The sequence below is a fragment of the Camarhynchus parvulus genome, chromosome 1, assembly GCF_901933205.1.
Source record: "Camarhynchus parvulus chromosome 1, STF_HiC, whole genome shotgun sequence".
Lineage (NCBI taxonomy): Eukaryota > Metazoa > Chordata > Aves > Passeriformes > Thraupidae > Camarhynchus > Camarhynchus parvulus.
Window position 1 is genome coordinate 73,704,336 of NC_044571.1, and position 23,440 is coordinate 73,727,775.

General features: G+C 42.0%; 1 protein-coding gene across 1 annotated transcript; it reads left to right on the forward strand.

Moving 5' to 3' along the window:
- Window positions 1-1,739: 1,739 nt before the first annotated feature.
- Window positions 1,740-22,994, forward strand: SLC35F2 (solute carrier family 35 member F2). The gene is made up of 8 exons (XM_030950987.1): window positions 1,740-2,244; window positions 8,263-8,438; window positions 8,970-9,097; window positions 14,124-14,283; window positions 15,879-16,035; window positions 16,827-16,879; window positions 17,615-17,769; window positions 21,654-22,994. Exons 1-8 carry the CDS (start codon window positions 2,093-2,095, stop codon window positions 21,870-21,872), a joined length of 1,200 nt encoding a protein of 399 aa, XP_030806847.1. The 5' UTR covers window positions 1,740-2,092; the 3' UTR covers window positions 21,873-22,994.
- Window positions 22,995-23,440: the final 446 nt, after the last annotated feature.

Sequence of the window (23,440 nt, forward strand, 5' to 3'; positions counted from 1 at the left end):
AAATATTTGGATTCTTAGTTCCTTTCAGTCCCACTTCAAAATAGTTTGATACTTTAGACACAACTTTTGAATAGGAATAATGAATTTTTAAATAATTCAGTAAATTTATTGCTAAAAATTTAGTCAAAAAGGAGAAATATATCTACTTGTTAGTCTAGGGGCCGCAAGCTCATTTGCAATGAACTTAGTCCCCAAAGTCTAACAGACAGCACTTTAACAGTTGTTGCTGGATTTTTTTTTGTTATTATTGTTAAAATTTAAATTAAAAAGAGATCAAACTTTATTTTGTTTCATATTTTTAGAATTCATAGATACCCCTCAGACACTGCAATCTTTTTGCAGCTGAGCAGCTCTGGGGTAAAGCTCTGGCCTGGTAGTGTCTTTTTGGTGTGAGGCTGCTGCAGCCTACCTGTAGCGAGGAATTCCAAGAGCTGAGCTTAAATGGAGACAAAGAGCACCAAAGACATGATTCCCCATCTCTGGAAAACTGACAGCAGATTGCAGACATAGGATGAATTAAATGTGAAGATAAGAGAACCACAGCTGTGGAACTCAGATATGACTAAATACACAGGGTCCGATAAGTCCTTTTAAACTTCTTGTTAGTTTAGGTCGTGAAGAATCAGGACCAGCATGACCTGATTCATAACTATCATAACACTGAGACTAATCTTGGCAGACTGATTTCTTGCAGGAGTCAAAGCAGGACTTTTATTGGATTAGGAATTCAAAATTTAAATACCAGTAAACTATTCTGTTATACAAGTAAAGGAAAAATACATAAAAACTCAGTTTAATAAACAAATAGGTATGTATGTTATAAATATAGAAGTATATTTATTAATGCTTTTAAATCATGTAATTATACAGCTTTTATTTCATAATGACCTTTAACATTATACCATCACAGAGTCAAAGAGGATATTTGGGGTCCTCTCCCATATAGCCAGTACCTTAGTGGTTATTTGAGCCTGGGCCCTTGGGGAAAGGGGAGATTAAAATTCACCTTAATTAATGACAGGTACATGGAAATGTAAAGATAACCTGAAAATGGTGCAGTAATGGCTCCTTGACTCCTAAATCTAATCCTGTGAGGATGAATTTCAGGAATAGCAGAGGGAAATAAACGCAATTTGAATGAGAGAACTATGACAGAGAAAAACATCTGAAAAAAAATGTTGTGGTGTTGAGGGGAGAAAGATTAGATTATGGTGCTCTGCGGGGAAAAGCTGAAGGTAGAGACCAACAGTGTCTTGTGGCAGAAAATCCCTTCTGCCGGCTCAGCGAGGACAGTGATAAATATTTGCCCCAATGAGGACAGAACGTTGCTCTTCCTGGAGAACCTTCAGGGTTTAATGCCATCGCATACAGAGCATCATTAGAAGTACTATTTAAAAACTCACCAAAGTATGCAAAATGTCACCAGGTTCTCCAGGTGAGTTGCCCTGAGATGTAGCTGAATACAAACAGGATGTGAAAAATCCAGAGGCATGCGAAAGAAGCAGCCAAGAAGTGGGAGTTGAAGCGTTAGGAGACCCGAGGCTGCGCAGAAAGCTGCGAGAAGTTGAACTCGAAGCGTACAGAGTAACTGTTACTCCTGTAACCGGCGGATGCGCCTAAAGTGCCCGCGCAGCGCCCTGCTGCTGCTGCTGCTGCTGCTGCTGCTGCTGCTGCTGCCAGGCTCCCGCGTGCCCTGGGGCTCGCTGCCTGCGCAGGGGCTGGGGGCAGAGTAGGGACCCGCACCGGGGCACCGGGCTGGGCTGCTGCCGGGGCCCCGCGGGACAGCGGGAACACCAGCGTGGCGTTGGCGCTACTAAAGCTCCCCACCTACAGCCAGCGGTTGAAGGAAACTGCCGGGCCGGAGCGCGCACAGGAGAAGCAACATCAGGAGAGCTCCGACCCCCCGTGACCCTCCCGGGGGCGGCCCCTCGGCGGGCACAAAGCCGAGCTCGGCCGCTCTCCGGGGAGCAGAGTGCCGCTGTCCCGGTGCTGCTGCTCATCCCTTCCTTCCGCCGGGTGCCGCCTTCGCAGCGCCCGCCCTCCATCGCTCCCTGCCCGCTGCCGGCGGGCGCGGGCCCGGGGCAGCCGCGCCATGGAGGAGGTGGCCGCTGCTGCCGGGGCACCGCAGCCCGCGGCTGCCGCAGCTGCTGCAGATGCTGCCGATGCTGCCGAGCCATCGCCCGGGGCCGCCGCCTCCTCTCCGCGCCGGCTGCTGGCGCTGCTCGGGGCCAGGCTCTGCACCTGGTGAGTCCCCGGCCTCCACGTGGAACCGCGCGGCGCCGGCCTCCCCGCCCGCCGGTTTCCGGGCCGCCCGCCGGAGCGGGGGAAGGACGGGAGGAGAGGGGAGGCGTCCGTGCCGCTCTCGGCGCTTCGGCGGCAGCGCGGTCGGGATGCGGAGGCCGCTCTGCGCCGCCGGCAGCAGCCGCGGGGAGCCTGGGCCGGAGCGGCCGCCGCGGTGCGGGCCCGCAGTTACGGCCGGGGCTGCGCGGGGCTGAGCAGAGCCCGGAGCCTTCGGCCGGCCCGGCACAGGGGAGTCCGGGGGAGCTGTGGCCGCTGCCCCGGGAGCGGGCGCTCCGATGCCGGGGCTGCTCCGGGAGCGCCGCCGAGCTGCAGCCTGCGGATGCTGCTGGGCGAGAGCGCTCGGGGTCACCTCGGCTGAGCGCGGAATTAGCCAGTCATGTCTTGACTCTGTTGAAGTAGGACTGTGCTCTCACACATAAACACATGCGTTTGTATTTTTTATTCTTCTCTTTTCCGTTTTTTTCCCCTGCGCTTTATGTGTTTTGTTGTTCTCGATCATTATGAAGGACAGGCCATGGGGGATAGCAAAGGTAATAGAACAAAATAACTGAGATGAAATGTGGAGTCCAGAAAGACCAATATCCCCACTTCCTCCTTCCGTGAATCAGCTTAGGATAGAGACTCGTTCAGGTATATCTCTTGAAATATGCGCACTAGTTAAGCAGGGAAAACTTGCGGGAAAATATCTGCCAAGCTGTGCAGACAAGCTGATACTAAAGAAGCACTAGCTTCCATGAGAGCAGGACTGCATCCTCAGACTTCTAGACCATTCATTTACAGCTTCACTTTCCCTCTTCGGGGGGGGACAGTCCCTGTTTAAAAGACTTTTTTTGAGCTATAACTTTGGTCACTAATAGTTATTGCATAGGATTTGTCAGCCAAGGATGGGCTGGCTTTCCTGCCAGCCTCGTGCTCATAAACTGTAGTCTGGCTGCTGGACTATGTGATGGTGTGTGCTGGCCAAGAACAGCCTTATTCCAGTGGACAAAGTCTCATCTTCTCTGTTGGTTATAAGTTTCTCTCTTTTCACTCCTCATGCCTGTGAGGAGAGACCCAAAAGGCAAGACAGAAACTTGTTGAGTTGTTCAGTAACCTCACCTATGCCATTAGTTTTGCCAAAGGCTACACTAAGTGAGTCTATGGAAGGTATTTGAAAGAAAATCAATAGCTTTCACTGAATTTTAAGAAGTGGTGTCTGAGATACTGAATTGATATATTTTCTTATTTTTTTTTCCTCCAGGTGACAGCAGGCTCAGCCACAGTTTTGTTTGAGGCCTTTCTGAGTCGTAGGAAGGTTTAATAGTTGTATGTAATAACTAGGCTGGGTCTGGGTTTTGTTGTGGGGTTTTTTTCTGCTTTTTTTTGGTTTTTGAGTAGAGCCATTCGAAAATACATTTCTGGTGCTTTGCTATTTTTTACCTTTTGCAAATTAAATTGCAAACGTCAGTTTCAAAGCAGAACATGGAAAAACTAACTTCTGATGATGTTAGTTCTTAGAAATATATTCTGTACTTCTTACTAATTATGTTGCAGTATGGTTTGGTCTGAACCTGCATTTTCCCTTAACCACTAGCATGAAAAAGTAAGATCATTGGAATTAAAAGGTCACTTCCTCCCCTATTTAGGAAGGGTTCAGTAGTTAAAGCTAAGTGCAAGTACACTCTGTACGTGAACAGTATTGCCAGGCTTTGCCACGTCAGTATTAGATTGGTGGCAGAATTAAAATGAATATTTGATTAGCTGTATTTTTTATAAGTTAAAAATTTACATTAAAATTACAGGATTTAGTAAACTAATAGCCAGTAAAATTGTTAACTGTGGTTTTACTAAATTTCCTTTAACTTCCTCCTATATAGATTGTATTTTAGTATCTTGGTGTATTTTTTATTCTGCATTTCACATGGAGCCAAGGAAAGCCAGCCTGAGTTTCTTGTGATGTTGAGAGCTGCACGTTGTTCAATGTGCACTTTCGACCAATTTGTGGAAAACTTTCATGCTCTAAAAAGTCCCAAAATGACTTCAGTTTTGCTCAAAGCCATAGATACAGCCAGCTAAGAGGGTGGCTGAAGGGAGGGGAGGACTAATCTTAGTAGCTTGCTAGCAAGCATTAAAAGCCAACAATAACCCACCCCACCCAACTATGAAATGAAAGGCCTTTTCAGAACACTTACCTTGCATCATTTGAGACTCCAGAGTGAATTAGTCTTTTCCAATGCATTAAAAAAAAAAAGCTGAGAGGATTAAGTTCTGGCATGGAAAAGTTAATAATTAATATGTTTCAAAATCTGATCAATTATTAATAAGAAAGTCACTGTCATCTGTACACATCAATAACAAATGGAATGGAAACTTGTGTCTTTAAATCATTTTTCTCAGAAGAAATTGTCATGCAAAATGCAAACAGTAGGATTTAAAGTTTGCTCTCAAGTTTAGAGAGGATCAAACATATTTTTTAAGATAGGCTATGAGCCCAGTGCATCATGCCAGGAGCATGGTGATGTCATCTCTATTTGAAGAAATTATTTTTCATGCTTTGGCAAATGGTATGAGGGGAAACCATTTCAGCTTCGTGCTGAGGCTTCCACCTGGCACTGGGGAGCAGTCAGGGCAAGAGGCTGTTACCTTACACACAGCTGAGAAAGCTGCCAGGTACAGAGCATTTTGGGATTTACAGAAGACTTTTTTTGAAGGTAGTTTTCCACTAAAGACTAAGTCTTTCTGTGTGTTTTTTGATGTTAACATTTTGAATCTGTTCAGGCAAAAAAAAAATTCCTTGAATTAAAATAGACAAAAATAGAGAAGGGCATGAGGTGTGATGAAGCCTGCTTGCTTTGTCAGACACCTTTGTTATGGTAGAAGTAAATGCCGTAGTACTGCCAAGACATATATTAACTAAATAGCAGTGATTGCTAGGGCAGTAACCACAAAGCAAACAGTTCTGGAGGTTCTGGACCTGCCTCTGTTCCCAAATGCAGAAATGCAAGGAGATAATTCCTTAGGTACTTTGAACTGGGGAAATTTGATCATTAGAAAAGCTGAGGATCAGTTTAGTGGAGTTACTCCACTGCAAGAGGGCAGGTGCGTCTGTCTTGTTTTCAGTAACTGATGGTTGGAGCAGCTCAATTGTTAGCAAATTTGAGTGGCAGCAGGTTTCCCCCATTTTATCCTCTCACTGGAACATGGTTGCTATCCAGTTTGCCAGAACACTGCAAGTAGAGTGCAGGCCTTTGCTGTAGAGAAGGTTCTGTAGCTCAGGGGGAGCAAAGTTGCCCCTTGCAACATCATATCCCAGACAAAAATGTTTAAAGCCCTACCACACAGAAGTCCATGTTAAATGAGCCTCCTTAAACGAGCTTGTGGGGTGGTATTGCCTGTGCTTCTGCCCTTCTCTGTGGCAACACCCAGCAGGTGGATGGAGGGGAGTTTGTGTTCAGATCAGGGCTTCTGCCAGCCAGGGCAGCTTTGACCTCTCCTGGTAGTATATTGATGAGTGCAGTTCATTTTGTGCAGCACACAGGCTTTGCTCCAGTGAAACTGCAGCAGTTTTGCCCAGTCATGTCTCTATTCATGTCTGATCCCGACCTCCACACTCTCCTCCCAGATAGTCCAAGTGCAAGCGTGAGTTTAGTCCAATAATCTGCTACAGGCTTACTGTGTTACTTGAGTGCTGATGGTGAAGAAGAAACATTTTTCTGCTAGTTTGGGGCAAGAGGCTTTATTTGAATAATAAAAAGTATATGTGTATTTTTTGAAATGCCTGAAAACATGTTTTTGTATGCTGTTCACCACAGTGTATCTTCCTTTGAATTTCAGTGGGTCTTCTGTCACTTTACGTGCTGCAAAGGAGCCAGAGTTTGCAGGGCTGGCAAAGGGCAAGCTGGAATCCTCATCCATGCCTGCTTGAAATTTTAGCTAACTTACATCACATTTGTTCTAATGGCAACTGATTAAATTCTTTACATGACCATAAAAAGATATTTCTGTATCAGCCAGAATAATTAGCCAGAGTGTGTCTGAGGTGTTCATTAAATAGCATAGACCATTGACCAGAATATGAAGAAATGAAAAAGAAATCAGTTAAATATAACAGAAGTGATATTTAATCACTTCAATTTTACATCCTGTTGTTTGTAATGAAAACCACCCACCACCCCCCACCGTATGTATTTTAGAAATCTGTTTAGAAACGAGAATGTTTTTCTTTCACATACCAGTAAGAGTTACTCAGATGAGTCTGGACAGTACCTTACAAGATTGTCACATGGTATATAATACTTAGAGTGTGAATGTGCACCATTCCTGGGATTGGCAAGGCAAACTGTAGCAAAGCATAGGATTCAAATCTCTTGGAAGTACAGTGTGGCTGGACTTTGTAGAGATTTGCTGTCTCATCAGAATGGACTTGGAGAGAAAAATGTGCCCAGCAGCATTTTCAAAGTCAGAAGAGCTTGGTGTCAGGCTGAATTGAAAACAGGATTCATGCAGGTGCACTGGAGTCTGTGCAAGGAAGATGCCTCCCTTCCAAAAGGAGGGATTGATTGCATGATTGTGGTCAGGTTTAGCACTGTCAAACACACCCTTCTAATTATCTGGCAGCTGGATTGCACAGCACAGCACAGCAGGGTGAGCTGGTACTTACTGTGTTGGGGTCACCCACCTTGGGAATACAGGCAGTGATACTCTCAGGTGGTGTGCCTGACACGTGGGTGTCCTGCCAGAAGTCAGCGTGGGGAGATGTGGGTGCAGGGTAGGTGCAGAATCCTAATGAGGTCCTTTCTTCCCTTACTTGATTAATTTGAGTGGAAACAAATTTATCGATTGTGCAGACAGTTAAATTGTCATCAGTAGTCTTTAGAGTAAACAGATTAAATGTGAACGTAGCAGACCTGTACAGACAGCAAAGGGCTGAGCTCCTGTCACTGTGTATTGTGCATGTGCAGAGACTTGGGGTGGTACAAATTAGCGTAACACCACTGGCAGGAGAAAGAGCAAGCCAAAAAAACCCCATAGAGTTACATGCCCCTGTTTGTCTTGGAGCATCTGGAATAGTTCATCTTATATTAAGTGAAGAATTGCTACTAAAAGAGCATGAGCTTTTTTTTTCCCCTTTTTTGTCCCTGCTGGCTGTGGGTAGGACTTAAGAAGAGCTGTCGATGCAAACATCATCTTACCCAAAATGCATTCTTAACTCCATCCTCAGTTGCAGCAGAACATGATGTAATAGAACTGAAAAAATCTACAATAAGTATTGATTATAATAATTAATGTTTTAAGAAAGATTTATTTTATGGTGAGAGCAAGCCATCTCTGGAATGACCTCTGCAGGGATGTTGTGGAGTCCCCATCACTGGAGGTTTGCAAGATGCAGCTGGACAGGGTGCTAAATAGTCTCCTTGAGGCTCCTTTTCCCAGGAAGGGTTGGACCAGATGATCTTTCAAGAGCCTTCCAAACTGAACTGTTATTTGGTTTTATCATTACTTTTATGTTCCACTGTTCATCTTAAGGTCTCAGCTCAGTAAAACTCAGGTCTCAAACGAGCCTGAAAGTAGTTGTGCTTTATCTCCTTGTTGTACATCTTTGTTGATCAGTCAGGATGGAATTCAGTGGAGACAAAGGATTTAACTCAAAACTTGCTTAATAAGAATGGGACCTGCTATTGGGTAGAGCCTGCCCAGGTGACCTGTTTGAAGATCTTTGCGAGTAACTGCAGTCTCCATGGCTGGTGGTTTGAGCTGGCCTCACTTCTCACGTGGCTCTCCTGAGGTCAGACTAGACCTTCTGTGTACACAAAACCCTGCTTACCTGTGGGTAACAGGACAACATTGGTAGGGAGTAGGAAAAAAGAAAAAAAAAAGTGTCAGTCTAAAAAAAAGTCATTTTCCCTGTAAAACTAGAAAATATTTTTTTAGAAACGTGAATGTTTAATTCTAAGCTTACTGTTTTGTCTTTTATGTTCACAGGCATATTTGGAAAACTGTAATTCTGGGCCAGATGCTCTCCTTGTTTATCTGTGGGACTGCTGTTACAAGCCAGTACCTGGCAGACAGATTCCATGTGAATACTCCAATGCTGCAAAGTTTCATCAACTACTGTTTGCTGCTTCTGGTTTATACAACAATGCTGGTATTTAAGACTGGTATGTGAAATACGGGATGGGAGATTCTCGTTCATATTTTTTTTTTCTTTCTACATTTTCCTTTCAGAATTTGAAAATTAAGACCTCAATACTCCTACTAGTTTTTGAAGTTCCTGCTTTATAGCAACACATGGAAGTTAATTTCACAGGTTAAATGTGCATTTGATTTGATGTAATGTCATATCTGTTTAGAGTTTTGTGCTCTGTGATTTGAAATCATATGTTATATTAGGAAAAATAAGTTTTGTTTTAACACGCTTTGTTACCAGAGGCTATTTAGTATTCCTCCTATTCTTATTAATTTACTCTTTAGACAACTATAGTCTTGCTGTGTTTTGCTTCATGTGGAAGAATTTCTGTGCTTTTCAGCATTTGCATTGTCTCCTCCCAGGCTGTGTTTCCTGTTATTTTATCTTAAGCAGGGGCAGGCAAAGTCAATCTTGGTATTATTTATGCTTCTAAAAAGCAAAATTCCCATGCAATGTTTGGTTGGAAAGAAACACATATTGATTGCTGCTTTCTTCTAAACAGGCAGTGACAGTCTCTGTCAGATTTTGAAACAGAGGTGGTGGAAGTATATTATTGTGGGACTGGCTGATGTTGAAGCCAATTACACGATTGTAAAAGCCTACCAATATACAAACCTCACAAGTGTGCAGGTAAGGACCAATCTCTCTTTTTGAGCTGTTGCTTTTATTACAGTTTTGGACTGGTTTCTAAAATGAGATTTATAGGACAGTCATGGAAGCTATTTAAGCCTGAAAAGAACTTTCCAGCATCTATTTTCTCTCTGCAGTACAGAGAAGAGCATCCTGTATCATGAATAACCTTTCCAGGAAGCAGAGAAGATTGGCTGGTAGAGCTGTGCCAGCTCTTGAGTTGAACCCTAATTATTTTGATAAAAGCACTTCTAAGAGTTTGCTGACAGCCACTGAGTTTTTTCTTCTTACACAAAATAAAGACCAGATACAGTCACTCAGTGCAGGTTCTTGCTGATGACAGTGAGGTGGATCTTTTGCTTACTCCTAGAAGCTGTGAGAGGTGTTGTGAGATGCAACCCCACCTGTGAGGACTCACTGAATGTCAGCTGGTGTTGCTGCCCATGCAGGGGGGTACCAGCCTTGTGGCTTTTGTATGTGGCAGTTCAGGGCCCTCTCTGAAAGAGGTGGAAGGAAGTTCAGCATAAATAAAGAAATAGTAGACATCCTCTCCAACACCAGTGCTTGATTCTGCATTGCTGCATTAGGATAAATCTTTTGTTCTGAAAAAGCTCTGTAAACAGAAGGCCTAAAGCTGGGATTTCTTTGTCACATTGCACAGACAAAAGCTGCTGGAAGAGTCAGTGCTTTCCTCCTTCAGTCTCCTGAGCTTGCAGGGGCAGTTTCCTTGAACAGACTAACTCAGAACACTGAGCAAAGTGGGAGTAAACCCTGCCTTTGGCTGTACTGTTAGTGAGCTGTCAGGCCCAAGTTAACTCACTGTGTGAGTGTGGAGTAGGGAGTGTGTCCATGTTGTGCCAGTTCATGCCTGCTGTTACCAGTGGTGGGGATCTGTGGCTGGGCTCATGGCCCCACTTACCTGAATAAAAAAAAAATAATAACGTGAAGACTTGGTTGTTAGCTGGAAAGGAGTCAGTGTTTTACAGAGTCAAAGTAATAGGGGTTAATGTTTAAGAGAATTACTTGTAAAGCAATAAACTCCTGCAATCTGGGCGCCCTTTAGAGAACTGCAGTAAATTTTCATTGCACTACTGAAGATCGATTGTGTCTCTTGGGTTGTTTTGTCACATTTCCACTTCATACTTATGTGTTATGACTCATTAGGTCTTTAATCTCCTTACAAATAATGCCTAAGGAATCAAAGTTTTAAGTGACTTGTTTCAGTCTCAAGATCAAGTTAAGCTGGTAAGTTAGACACTGTTTGACCTTATAGTTTACAGCTGAAGAAGCCAGGACTTTGATCCAAGTTCTCAGAAATAGTAAAGCTATTCCCATGATTTCTTTCATAGAAATTAAGGAAGAATATATATATATATATGTAATAGATTGTCCTGTCCAAAAAACTCAAGCATTTTCTGAGCCTATTTCCATTTTGGTAACCTTGCGACTGAACAGTTCAGTAATTGCTATTTTTTGCAGTTGCCTGTTGCCCTGAGGTTTCTTGCACATTCTCTGAAGTCACCGGTTTCTCTCCATTGTCAGAAATGAGATACAGTGAAAAAACCCCACAGCAGAAGCCTGTGATTTGCTCTAGTGCAAGGCATTTTCTTTTTGTTTTTGGCAAGCGATTTTGCAGCTACATCAGTACCTGTGGTTCAGAGCACCCAGCCTGATGGCCTGTCTGCAGTACTGGCTGTGAGTGGATTCCCAGGGACCATAAAAACAACAGGGCTTTATGGCACCTTCCCAAAAGCAGTGTAATCATTGTTAAAATGCTGTCTGGCTGGAGCTTCTGCTCACTCCCATGAAACGGAGCTTCAAAGATAAGTTTTTTTCAGCTCAGCAAGGAACTTCCATGTATTTTCTCACACATGCACACACAAGCAGAACTGGTTTCCCTTTAGTTATCAAATACCAGCATTTTACAGGAGGGGTTTGAAGATTTTTAGGGTGATAACAGTGGGATGACAGCTCTCATTTCTCAGTAAATACAGACAAAGACTTCCGTCCACAACCGAACTGTTTGGCTGTGGCTGAGGCAGTGCCAGGATACTCCTTGCTGCCAGCGTCCTTTTTTCCCTGTGGCGGGACTTGACTGTGCTGCAGTTTGACCACCTATTGTGGCATGGAGCTGAGTTGGGAGAGGTTCAGGTTGGATATCAGGAGAAGGTTCTTTACCCAGAGGGTGGTTGGGCACTGGAACAGGCTCCTCAGGGAAGTGGTCACAGCACCAAGCCTGACAGAGTTCAAGAAGCATTTGGACAACAGGCACATGGTGGGACTCTTGTGTTGTCCTGTGCATGGCCGGGAGTTGGACTTAAAGATTCTGATAGATCCTTTCCAACTCAGGATATTCTGTGATAACAATTATGTGATTTATATCAAAAAACAAGCAGTATGGCTGTGGTTTGATGTTTTTAACATGTTACTAGGCACATTTACCATTTGCTCTGTAGATCATTCAGATAGAAATGTTTTTCAGGCAGCTATTGACAGATTGTCAGTTGATGGAAGAGTGCCAGCCTCAATAAGAGAAAATATAGGATAAGCCCCTGGGGCTCAGCTGGAGGCTGCCCTTAGGGAGCCTTGTGGGGAATGAGCAGGATGTGCAATTGAGCATTCTTGCTTACAAAGCTGTCTGAAGCTGGCAATTATAAGCAAACCAATGACCTCCAACTGTCTGTGATAATTTATTAACCATTATATTAAAACATCTTTTAATAATTTACCCTACTTTTAAAACCTCCTATAAACATTGTGGCCAAAGCATGGCTTGAGTCAAAACACTTGTGAATCAAATCACCAGGTTATCTGGTTTTCCCGCCCCTTGTTAAAAATACAGGCTAGAATTGAATAAGATGAGAGTTTGAAGAGGCTCTACTGGAAATAGTAGTCAGTACCACAGTACTGCTGTAAATGTTGTAAAACCTCAATAAATAAACTTTATTTTTTAATTGGTTCCATTGACACAATTCATCCTGATATTACATCTGCTTTGCACTTCTTTGATCTTGATCCTGTACAGAAGAGCTCTATAATATACTAGATGAATGGAAGGTAAGATCCAGTAGATGGAAATCTGATTTCATCTGTCTGTAATTGAGGGTAATTGCCTCCTGGAACAGATTACCAGAGTGTGTTCTTCGTAATTTGGTGCCTCTGTGCCCTGGCTGCAAGTCCTCTAACCATGGTGCTGTGGTTCTCCAGTGTGTTCTTGGTATGGATGCAGCAATTCCCCATCTTGCATTACTGAAAAAGCTTCTGGCTCATTATGTACTACTCTCTTATATCCTAATTAAGACTTTTTTAAAGGGTTTCTACTCTTTCTGTTTAGGTTGAAAAATTGTTTGGAGGTTGGAAGGCTACATACTAACATCTCAGTTAAGGGGAGTGAAAGTTTACTTATTAGTAGAAGAGTTATGTCTATTTTTACCCCTCTGGTAGATATACCACCAGAGGGGTAAAAATTTTGCTTTCTAATGCTTGTAGTATTTCTTGTTCTTTGATACTAGTCAAAACAGTCAAATCTGAAGGAAATGTTAGAGGTTTTCTCAAGTCTAGACTAAAGGTGAGATAGAGAACAAGACCTGTGACAAGATAGAAGGTCACAGTGTGATATTTTCCATGGTGTAAAGTTGTATTGAAATACTTGGTATCACATACTGAGACTCAGGTAGTTGTAATGTCTCATAATATGGCCTGAAGAAGTACTTTTACACTTCATAGACTTTACAAACTGGACAAGCTGGAGGCAATCCAAGGAGCAAAGACAAATAGATGGAAGGATTAGAGGCACTGTTAGGATTTAATCTTGAATAGCTGCTCTTAGCACTATGCTTCTAAGAATTTAGTTATGAGCAAGTAGAACCAAACTTCAAAACGTTAACAAGTTTGCTTGAAGCCCTTGGGGAAATGGCACAGCACAGAAGTTGACTGCAGTGGTGCACTGAGGCAGGCAAAGTCTGAAAATAAATTAAGAACTAAGGGCTCTTGTCATGATTGCAGGGATTATACCCCAGTCCTACTGATCTGGACATATTTTGTTGGAGCTTCAAGAGGCCAGGTTTTAAGGAGTGATATTTGAGAGTAATTTCTCAGGAATCTTTGGGAAGTTGACTGTATGTTCTGCTGTATGCTGTTCCCTTATGTAGTTCTGTGGCACTCTACTGAGATAGGTCAGAAAATACACCTTTTCTTTCCTTTCACAAACTCAGAAACAAAATCTATTTTGTTGGATTAAATCTTAAACCAGTTAGGATTAGCACAGTGGTCTTGATGGTATTTGGTTATTTTAGAACAATATGCCCATTTTATGCTACAGTGTATGTTCTTCTGTATTAAGTACACAGATAACTCTTGCTGCTTCCTGTCCTAAAGGGGAATAGGTAGAAGATCCTTGGAAGTGTCCCAGGCCAGGTTGGAGTGGTTGAGTGGAAGGTGTCCCTACCCATGGCAGGAGGGTTGGAACCAGATGAACTTTAAGATCTTTTCCAATCCAAGCAGTTCTGTGATTCTATGCGTGGGTCTAACAGTGAAGCAAAGATATATAGAAACTTTTGCAGAAAAAATAAAGAAAGGAAAGATAAGTCAGAGCATCAAACCCAAAGCTGCAGGGTCAGGTCCTTGTCACAGTCACGTCAATGTAAAATTAGATTACTTGTACCCATCAATAGTTCCATATTTTTGCTTTGTGTATGTGGAGCCCCGGGGAGCAATGCTGTTTCAGAGCAGCATCCTAGCATTCATTTGTGAAGCTGCAAAGATTGGTTAGATCCATTATTAGAAGAGTTTCTAAATAAGTGCTTTGCTACCAAGAGAAAGTGGATCCCTGTTCCAGCTCCTCCTTCACTTGCAAAATGCTTTTAATGCTGAAATATGGGTCTCATCCCTCTCTTTTACTGGGGCTACTTTGCAGGTTTCCTTAACATCTGATGATTGGAGTAAGATCCTCTGCATTTGCTTTCAGGATGTTGCAGTCCAGATTTGGGGTGGGTTTCTAACTCAAACAATTTTTCTGTACACACAGCTCCTGGACTGCTTTGGGATTCCCGTGCTGATGACTTTGTCCTGGTTCCTTCTCCGAGCAAGATACAAGCTGATACATTTTGTTGCTGTTGCCATCTGTTTGCTGGGTGTGGGAACAATGGTGGGTGCAGACATTTTGGCAGGGAGGGAGGAAGGTGAAGGTAAGGAGTCCTTTATTGTCGGGGGGAAGAGCAAAGAGATGGTTCCTGCTGTGGACAGGAACTTGTAAAGCCGAAATAATAGCAGATACAGTTCTGTTTTAAAAGAGAACATGTTGCTATTTTTAGAGGAGATGTTGATTTTATGGGGAGCTGTGGAATTTCTTTGCTTGTATGTTTGGAAATTTTTACCACCTTAAAAAGCCCACTTGTGTTAAGTTTAAATTTTGCTGCTGTTCATTAGACAATGTGATGAAAAGTCTCATTCCTGAAAGCTTGTTCACTTTGACTGTCATGTGAGATGATTTAATAGAAGAAGTGGCCTCTGCCTGCAAACCTTGTCTTGTTTATACAGTATCAGCCTGCTGGCAGCCAGTTTTCTGAGTTGCAGTTTTCTCTGTGTACAAGTAACACCTAAAAAGTTGCTCACAGCAGCTGACTTCTCAGAGTTCTGTTCGGCAGACCCCAGAGAAATGGCCCATGTGTCCCCAAGGTCACAGTCTAGAAAGCAGGGGCTTACTCCAGGAGTGCAAGAGGAGGTGGGGTAAGACGCCAGGATTCCTGGGACCTCTGTGAGGGAGCTGGGCTCTGGGGCCAGGAGCCAGCAGGGTGCAGATAAGGGCAGGCTTTGTCTTCTCTATGACAGATGCCTAAATCAACCTGTATCATAGTGATCTTATTTTGAATAAGAATTTTGAATTTTCAGAGCCACAGGCTATGAGAGAAGGTAAATTTCAGGGCATTGCCTTCATCAGGCAGCATAGAGATAAGAATGTGTGCTGTTATTTTGGGGTCTTGCTGTAGATAAGACAGGACAAACTGAAGTTCAGCTTTACTGCTGTGTGGTACAAATATCTTGGAGGGAGAAGAATCTTCCCCTGAGACATTAGAAAGTTGTGCTTTATTTGCTGACTTGGGGATCCTTACTGCTGCTTACTCTCATATTTTAGACATATTTTCTTAGTGATTGCTTAGAGAAGGAAATTTTAAACCAATCGAAAGATTTGAACAGCAGCGATCCTCTTGCTATTTAGCTGATGCACAGAGACATTTAATGGTGAGTGATGCTAGCACAGGGAGTCCCATTTGCAGTATAAATACATTGCAGCAGGACACATGGTACCACCCCTCTGCAGTGCCCACTTAGCATGGCATGTCATAAACCTGAAGCTGAGTCCAGGTCACTCCAAAATCAGTAGGCTGATTTTAGCAAGCCTTGAATCAGGCCTTACTGCAAAAGTGGGGACAATATTCCCGAAATGCAGAGAGCATCTCTAACTGGGATTGCTCTATTCCCTGCAGGGCCTGAGGTCAGCAGAAATAGGATTGGACCAGATGATACAGCAGGGTCTTGGCTGGGATGAGATGTGAATGCTGGGTTTAGCTCACTCCACACTGTGCAGGGTGAGGTGAGCAGGCAGCAGACTGTGCTCAGACGCTCCTCTGCACACACAGGAAGGGTTTCCTTCCCCCTTCCCCCTTCCCCTGGAATGAGCTAGGAAGATAGAGATGTTCAAGATAAATTTACTTGCTTTTTTAAGGAAAGTTAAAAAGTATTTGTGGCATTACCCTTATTGTGGATTAATATTTCTGTACAGGTAGTGACGTGGTGATTGGAGATGTCTTAGTGCTTCTTGCTGCTTCTTTGTATGCCATTTCTAATGTGGGTGAGGAATACATTGTGAAAAATCTGAGCAGAGTGGAGTTTCTAGGAATGGTGGGCTTGTTTGGGACTATTATCAGCGGTCTACAGCTGTAAGGATCTAATATTTATTTTAAAACTAATTAAGAATATACTACAGATGATTGCTTGTATACCCTGAAATGATGTTATTAAATTCTTTGTTGCATCTGTATGTGGCCTATATGGGAGTCCTTCCACTTGAATTGATTTTTGTTGCTGATCAGCATCTGTTTTATATCCTTTTTATTTGCACTACTCCTATTGCAGCAGTTCTAAAGCTAAACTCCTGAAGTTGAACACATAGGATACTTGGCTGTATTTTTTATTTTGTTGATGTTTGTGAGGACACTCAGTATGCTGAGGACTGTTCATAGGACTGTATTTCTTAAAGAATTTTCTCTGTGGAAAAGATTAGGAGATAATTGTTAGCAAGAGATCTTCCATAATAAACTCAAGTTTAAAATGAAGCCGTGTATACTCTTACAATTAACCACATTTGAGTAACAGCCCAAATGCACTTAAGTCTATCTAATGAATTATATAGTCCTCATTTCTCATCATTATAGTTAATAATTTCCTCAAATGGTATATCAAATAAAACTGAATTGCTGAAGGATTAAAACGCCTGTGAAGAAGGCATAAAAATTAAATAACAGTGCTCTTGACTTTCAGGCACTTTAATTTTTATGTCTTTTTTCATGCTTGTTAGATGTTTGAGCTAGTGTCATTCAGTAAAATTTGAAACAAAAAAATGAATGGCTTATAGATGAAAAGTTTCTTATATATTTGGTAATTAAATACTCTATTTTAGTATGATTTTTTTTTCCTTTTTTACTATATTGTATCTTTTCTCTTACTCTAGAGCCATTGTGGAACATAAGGAGGTAATGAAAATTCAGTGGAACTGGAAAATTGGTATGTGTATGACAAAATAATGTGCATGTTACAGAACACTGGAAAATTATAATAATTTAGACTTTGAATGGTTGGGGCTTCTCTTTCTCTGAATAACAAGCGGCATTAATACTGTATTTCACAAGTTTATTTTCTTCAAACTTTGCAGCTCAGCAAAGAGAGAGGGTCTGCAGGACTGAACATTAAAACGGGTTTTGCATTTTACATATAACCTGAAATAATGTTTCAAAATAAATTGAAATAAGTAAAAAATGAAACCTGTTACATTACTGACATGTTTGTTGTTGAAACATCACAAGAACACTCTTCTGTTGTCCTTCCTAAATGAAGTGCAGGAAAAATGGACACATTTTGACCTGAACAGAAGTAAACGTTATCAAGAAGTGTGGCTCTAAATTTCTTCAGTCAGCTCTTATGTTATGTAGGAATGAACAAGAACTTTCGTGTATATATACATCTACATCTATATGTACATATATATATATATATATATATATATATACACATTTTGTATATGTACTTATATATATATATATATATATATATATCTTATATACTTTCTTGTATAGGTACAGTAATTCTTGCAATACAAGGTAGTCTTTCATGCTTCTCTTGCTTGCACATTCCCATATCTTGTAGGAGATAGAAATGCATAGCTTTAAGGCACCTGAAGGATATTAGAGCTCTATAAAATAGTTCTGTGCCTGAGGAGTAAGGTGTCACCTTGTGTTGCAGCACTACTGTTCACAGCCTTTGCCCTGTGCATGTTTGGGCTGTACAGCTTCATGCCAGTTGTGATTAAAATTACCAGTGCAACCTCTGTCAACCTGGCGATTCTGACTTCAGATCTCTACAGTCTCTTCCTTGGACTTTACCTGTTTTTTTACAAGGTGAGTACATTCATTCCTCCACTTTCACATTCTTTCAGTTACATATCTACTCCAAAATGATGAATGAAGTGTAATGTTGTTAAAAGCCCCAGAACAGTTGTTTGCACCTGCACATTTCTGCAGCTTCTGTCATTCATGGTTGGCAGGCGTCAGTCAGGAGGAGTCATGTCAGTTAATGGCAGAGCATTGCACCATTAGCCAGAGAGCCACTTTCAAACCATTTCACACTTGAAGGGATAAGTTAAGAGATAGTAAATAATTTCCTGAGGTGTTACAATAATAGAGTTCCCACTGAAAGCCCTTTGTGGAATTGTTTAGATCTGGTTCATTACTCCAAAGTGTCGAAGGAGAGGGTTTGAATTTCCCAGTCTTGAAAGGCATTTGGTGTCTGAAAGAGGACTGGTTTGATTTTCAGAAAATAATACTTTCTTTCAGAAGTTTAATTTGTTCATTACCAACATTTTGGGATGAGAATCAAGCTCTCTCAGGGCTGCTGTTAAGGAGAGACTAAAGGATCTGAAAAAATACAGATAAATGTATTATTCTGTGCACTCTCCAAAAAGCAGTTAACTTCTATTGTGCTCTAAAATATTTTTGGCAGTGTGCGCTCAAGCTAAATGACAGTGCTGAAAGGATTTCATTCCACCCTCCACTTTCCATCCAGAATCACTTGTGAGAACTTAGTTCATTAAAGTAATTGGAGTAATTGAGTCAGCCGCTCGGTGACTGGAAGGGCTTGTGCTTGTGAGAGTGAGAAGCTTGTGAACTTTGCTTAGGAGATTAATTTGTATTATTCCATGTGGTTGCTTTCTCTTCAGCCAGAAGCTTTTAGGTCAAATTTGTTTTCTGAAAATGAAGGCAGTGCAGAGTCTGGTATTGGTAGGGTCTGAGAGCAGCTAGATTTTCCTTTTCAAGGGTCTCTTAGCTCAGTTTTCCTCCCTGTTTTGGGTTCCAGACTTTGCTCCTAACTACAAAGCATCCATTAAAAATGAATGCAGGAAGCAAACCATACCTACGGTCTAACAATTAAATCCTTTCTGAGTCACTTCCAGATGTGGATTTTGGTGCCCAGATAGCTTAACTCAAGAAGTGATTATAAATTTATATTCATTATAGTGAAGAGGAAGAAGAGCTTTGGAGGGGATAGATTAAATTTTTATTTTTCACACTTTTAGCTTATTTTGGGAAGAGGTATTTCTGGGAGCAGGCTATCTCATAATTTTTAACAGTGAGGTAATCTGGTACCAAAAGGAAAAATGAACAGATGAAGACTTTGGGATTATGTTGAGAGAACTTCAGATATTTATTGAAACAGGAACTTGCATCTGGGATTAGAAACAATGAAGTAACAAAAAGGGGAGCAGTAATAATGCCGCATCTTTAGTGATCAGAGGATCTGAGATAAGTTATTATCTTGTCTATTATCTGAGATAACCATGAACTGAGGGAGCCTAATTTTGACATGGCTCTTAGCAGTAGAAAATCTTATTGCCAAGTTAACCATATAGTTTCTTTACCTATGGGGCAAAGGAACCAAGTAGGATGTTTGCTGAATTAAAAAGCACTCTGGATACAGGAATCTACAAACAAAAAATACAGGGTGTTATTATTCCCTATAATTAGTATTATTCCCTATTAATTAGTTATTCCCTATAATTAATTATTAATTATCATCCCATTATCAGATGATACTCACAACAAGCAGCTGGAGGCTTGGCTGGGCTGTAGAGTGGAGAGAGCCATGGAGAGCTCTGAATTGCCATGGTCTGAGCCTGCTCTGAAACAAACAAACAGAAGAACCACAATCAGTGGCTGCAGCAGAGACCAGGCCCAGGAATTGATAAAGTTTTGATTTGTGCACAGTGTTTTGCTAATGCACTTAACTTTTTGGCCCCAGTCATGTCTGTTTCAAGTGAAATGTGAATTTTTCATGCGGCTTTGAACTCTTTTTTATTTTTTCCTTTTACTCCATAATGAATCCTTGCTGTGCTTCCTAATGAACTCATTATATAGATACCTGTAATCCCTCAAGAGATATTGAGAAAGATCTCATGCATTAGTTGTATAAGCCACTGTAGAAGGAGTATACATCACAGACACTAGGTGGAGATACAGTCCTCCAGTAACATTTAAAGTACTCTCTAGGCTCAGCAGGGGGAATGAGGATATCAGCTGCACAAAGTATGACTGAAATCAGTGTCTGAAGCAATAAAGTTGTTGCAATATTTGAAATTAGAAAAAAGAAGAAAGAAAAAACCCAGGGAAAAAACGCTTACGTTCTCCTTGAAAGGAAAAAAAAGTGTATGTCTGATAGAGCAGCATGGGTAATGTTCACCTGTGTCAATAAAAGCAAAAATACAGGCCGGCCTTGAGTCACAGCTACACTGCAGCAGCTTTGGCACCCTGCCTTGGTGACTGTATCCACTCCTGGAGGAACTGACTCATCAGGATCAGAGACACTTCCAGCCTTGTGGGCGCTGTGCTGTGAGGGATCTGCAGTTTCTGCAGTTCCAGTTCCTGCAGTTCCTGTGACTGCCCAGCCACAGGTCCTTGCACTCATGGCGCATGCTCACTCAGGGTGTGAGGCTGGAGAATTTGTGCAGGTGGTTGGATACAGCCCCAGGCTCTGCCCATTTGCTGGGAACAGGTCAGTGGGAGGTGTGACCACGGGTGATCCTGATGCCTCTGTTGGGATAGCTCAGAGCTTGATGCTTCCTCCTATGTGGGGCGAGCACTTGAGTCCAAGCTCCTCCAGGCAAACAGCCAACAAGGTGAGGAGAGAGGGCACTTAACACAAGGCCACTGTATTTCAGTCTGCTTTTCCTTTTGTGTGCTGCCGTCCAAGAGTTTCCAAGCCATGTGACTGCCAGCCAGGAATTGCAGTGTCTAAATTCTAGATGCCTTAGTCTTTTTTGGAGAAGCATTCACTGTCTAGGTCTTACCATTCATTTCATCCTGATAAACTAGAACATATTTTTCAAGCATGTCTAAGGAAGCTAAGGAAGTTAGAGGATATTGACAGAGGTGTGTAGGATATGCTGGTCCTTCCTCCTAGTATTTAATCAGTGTGGTTTGACAAAAGGAATATGGAGGATTTTAATAAAGCTGCTGAAAATTGTTCCTTTCTGTGGATAACTTCAACACTTGGTATTATTGAATCTGGTGTTATAAAGTAAGTATTTGTCTTTCTGTCAGGGTGGATGAATCTTGGCAATTACTGGAATTTTAACAGGCAAGTGAACAACAGAGTGCCTGATGTACCTCTGCAATTTGTACTCTTTGGCTCTCACCACTCTTCACAGCTTGCAAATGCTGATCTTGTAAAAGGAGCCCCAGCCCCTGTCCCTCAAGGACTTGTTGGATGTAGAGAGCAAACTGGTTTGATCCAGCAATAACACTCATCTAGCCCTGCAGATGGCTAGAGATCTGTGCAGAGAACTAACCTGATGGCTTGCAATAGCGCAGAGATTCATCTCTTGCCAGAACCTGAAATACTTGCATGTGCTGGATCAAAATTCTCTTAGGGATAGAGTGTTCCAGTACTCATGTGTGTAAACAGCTTTCATTCAGTATGACTTTGTTTACACCCATTTGTTCTCCCTGTTAAGATTCCTGCATGTAGACCCAAGGAAACTCCCTGTCCAACAGTCCTGGGAATGAGGTGCAGAGAAAATTCGCCAGTGGCCCAAGTCTTTAAGCAAATAGAGCTGTTGAATTTTGGTTTTCAGACCTGAATCCAGCTCACGGTGATAATCCTCATTGAAATAATTTTTACAAGAAAGGGTAGCTTTCACATTATTGAAACAAGGCAGCGTTGTGTTCTTACATGCGGCATGTTCTTACGTCAGGTGAGACTTAATGCATCTCTTTTTCTCCTCTGCCAGTTTTCAGGTCTTTACATCGTGTCCTTTGTTATCATCATGGTGGGCTTCACGTTGTACTGCGCCGCTCCCGCTCCCACGGCAGAGCCCACGGCCGTGCTGCAGCCCGGCCGCGCCGGCCTGGACAATGCGGGTCTGAAGCTGGAGGAGAATGACGGCGAAAGCCCAGCCGTGGCTGTGCAGTTCCCCAGAGAAGAAACTGTGGTGTTCAGCACCAATTAAAGGAATGGCAGCACTTCAAAACAGAGATTTTTTTTTAATTGCCAAATTTCCCTCAAATATTAATCCGGAGAACTGTCCTACTGCCAAGGCACATGTCATACTGTGCTGGGTTTAATGCACTTGATAGACTTTTAAGGCCAGATCCTCAATCAGTGAAACTGTATTGATTTGCCCTTGCAGAAAATCTGGCCTTTAGATGAAGACAGATTAGTATTTATGTGGAGTCTCTGGAAAGTGAGAGACTGTTATTTTTAAATGCTTAATTAACTTAACAACAAATGCTTGGGGAAAAAAACTAAGCCAAAGCAAGCTCCCAGGTCACTTAATGGGGAGCAAATATGTTTTATATTGCATTAGGGACCTAAATCTGCATGATGCTGTCTGACGGCTTCATGATTTCCACCCCTTGGTGCAGGGTGCCCTCAGACAGCATCTTGCAAAAGCTGCTCAGCTTCTCCCAGGACCTGGTTCAGCAAGCCACAGTACATTTACACACCTTCTACATGCCAGTGGACTTCATTCCTCTGTGGAAGGATTTGCTGCCTACATTCCACCCAAATGTTCGTCTCTTCATATTGCTGCAGTCCCTATCGCCGCTGGGGCTGCAATGTGTATTTTATTTTGAATTTTGCTAGTATGGGAAGTTTGAATATGTGTTTTTATAATTCTTCCTGTTTCTCTCTGTGGCCTTTTGTTTGGTGCATTCCTGTTAGCTGTGGGGGAGGCAAAGGCAGGCTCTTCCTCTCTTCAGTGGAACTGGAAGTGGATTTTTTCTGGACGAGGTTTTAACGGAAGTTCACTTCTCAGTGAATTTCTCCCTGAAACGGGACACACTTCTGCTGAAAGAGCTGTAATAAAATGGGCATTTCTTCAAAAAATGGAATCAACTAAACCAACTCTCATGGCATCAATAATGACATAATATCCAAAAGGTTAGGTGCTTCCAGTAGATACACTAGCAATTGTCATACCCTTCTTTATATTTACAATAAATGATGAAAAAATACAAGGCTGCAGTTTTAAGATTGGTAAAACCATACTGGGGTTTTATTTTATTTTATATTTTGTACAAGCCTTAAGAGCTCAGGTGTATGAAGTAGAAAAAGAATAAAGTATTCAGCAGCTGGACACTTGGTCTTGGTTTGCTTATTTTTTGAGCTAGGATTTCTTACTGCTCAAAATTGTTTTCATTAATTTTGCCAACTAAATAAACCTTTTACTGGCTAAACTTTGCTCTAGAAGGAAATACAACATTTTCTGAAGATACTGGTGATCAAATGACACAGACTGGATTTGTGCTTCTGGTGTAGTTTATTCAAGCAATATTTTCCTGGGAAAATCTTACCTGGTTGTTATTTACAAAAGGAAAACAAAGGTTCGACAGATACTACAGCAACAGTTGTTGCTTTTTCACTGTGTAGTTCATGCACAGAAGTGTGAACAGGTGCTGTTTTATGGAAAGCATTTGGGTCCTCTCCCATGTAGAATGCTCTTTTTGAGGGGGGACGGTATTTATTTTATTTTATAAAATGATGTGGTAGTAACATCAGAACATAGAGCAGTGTAAT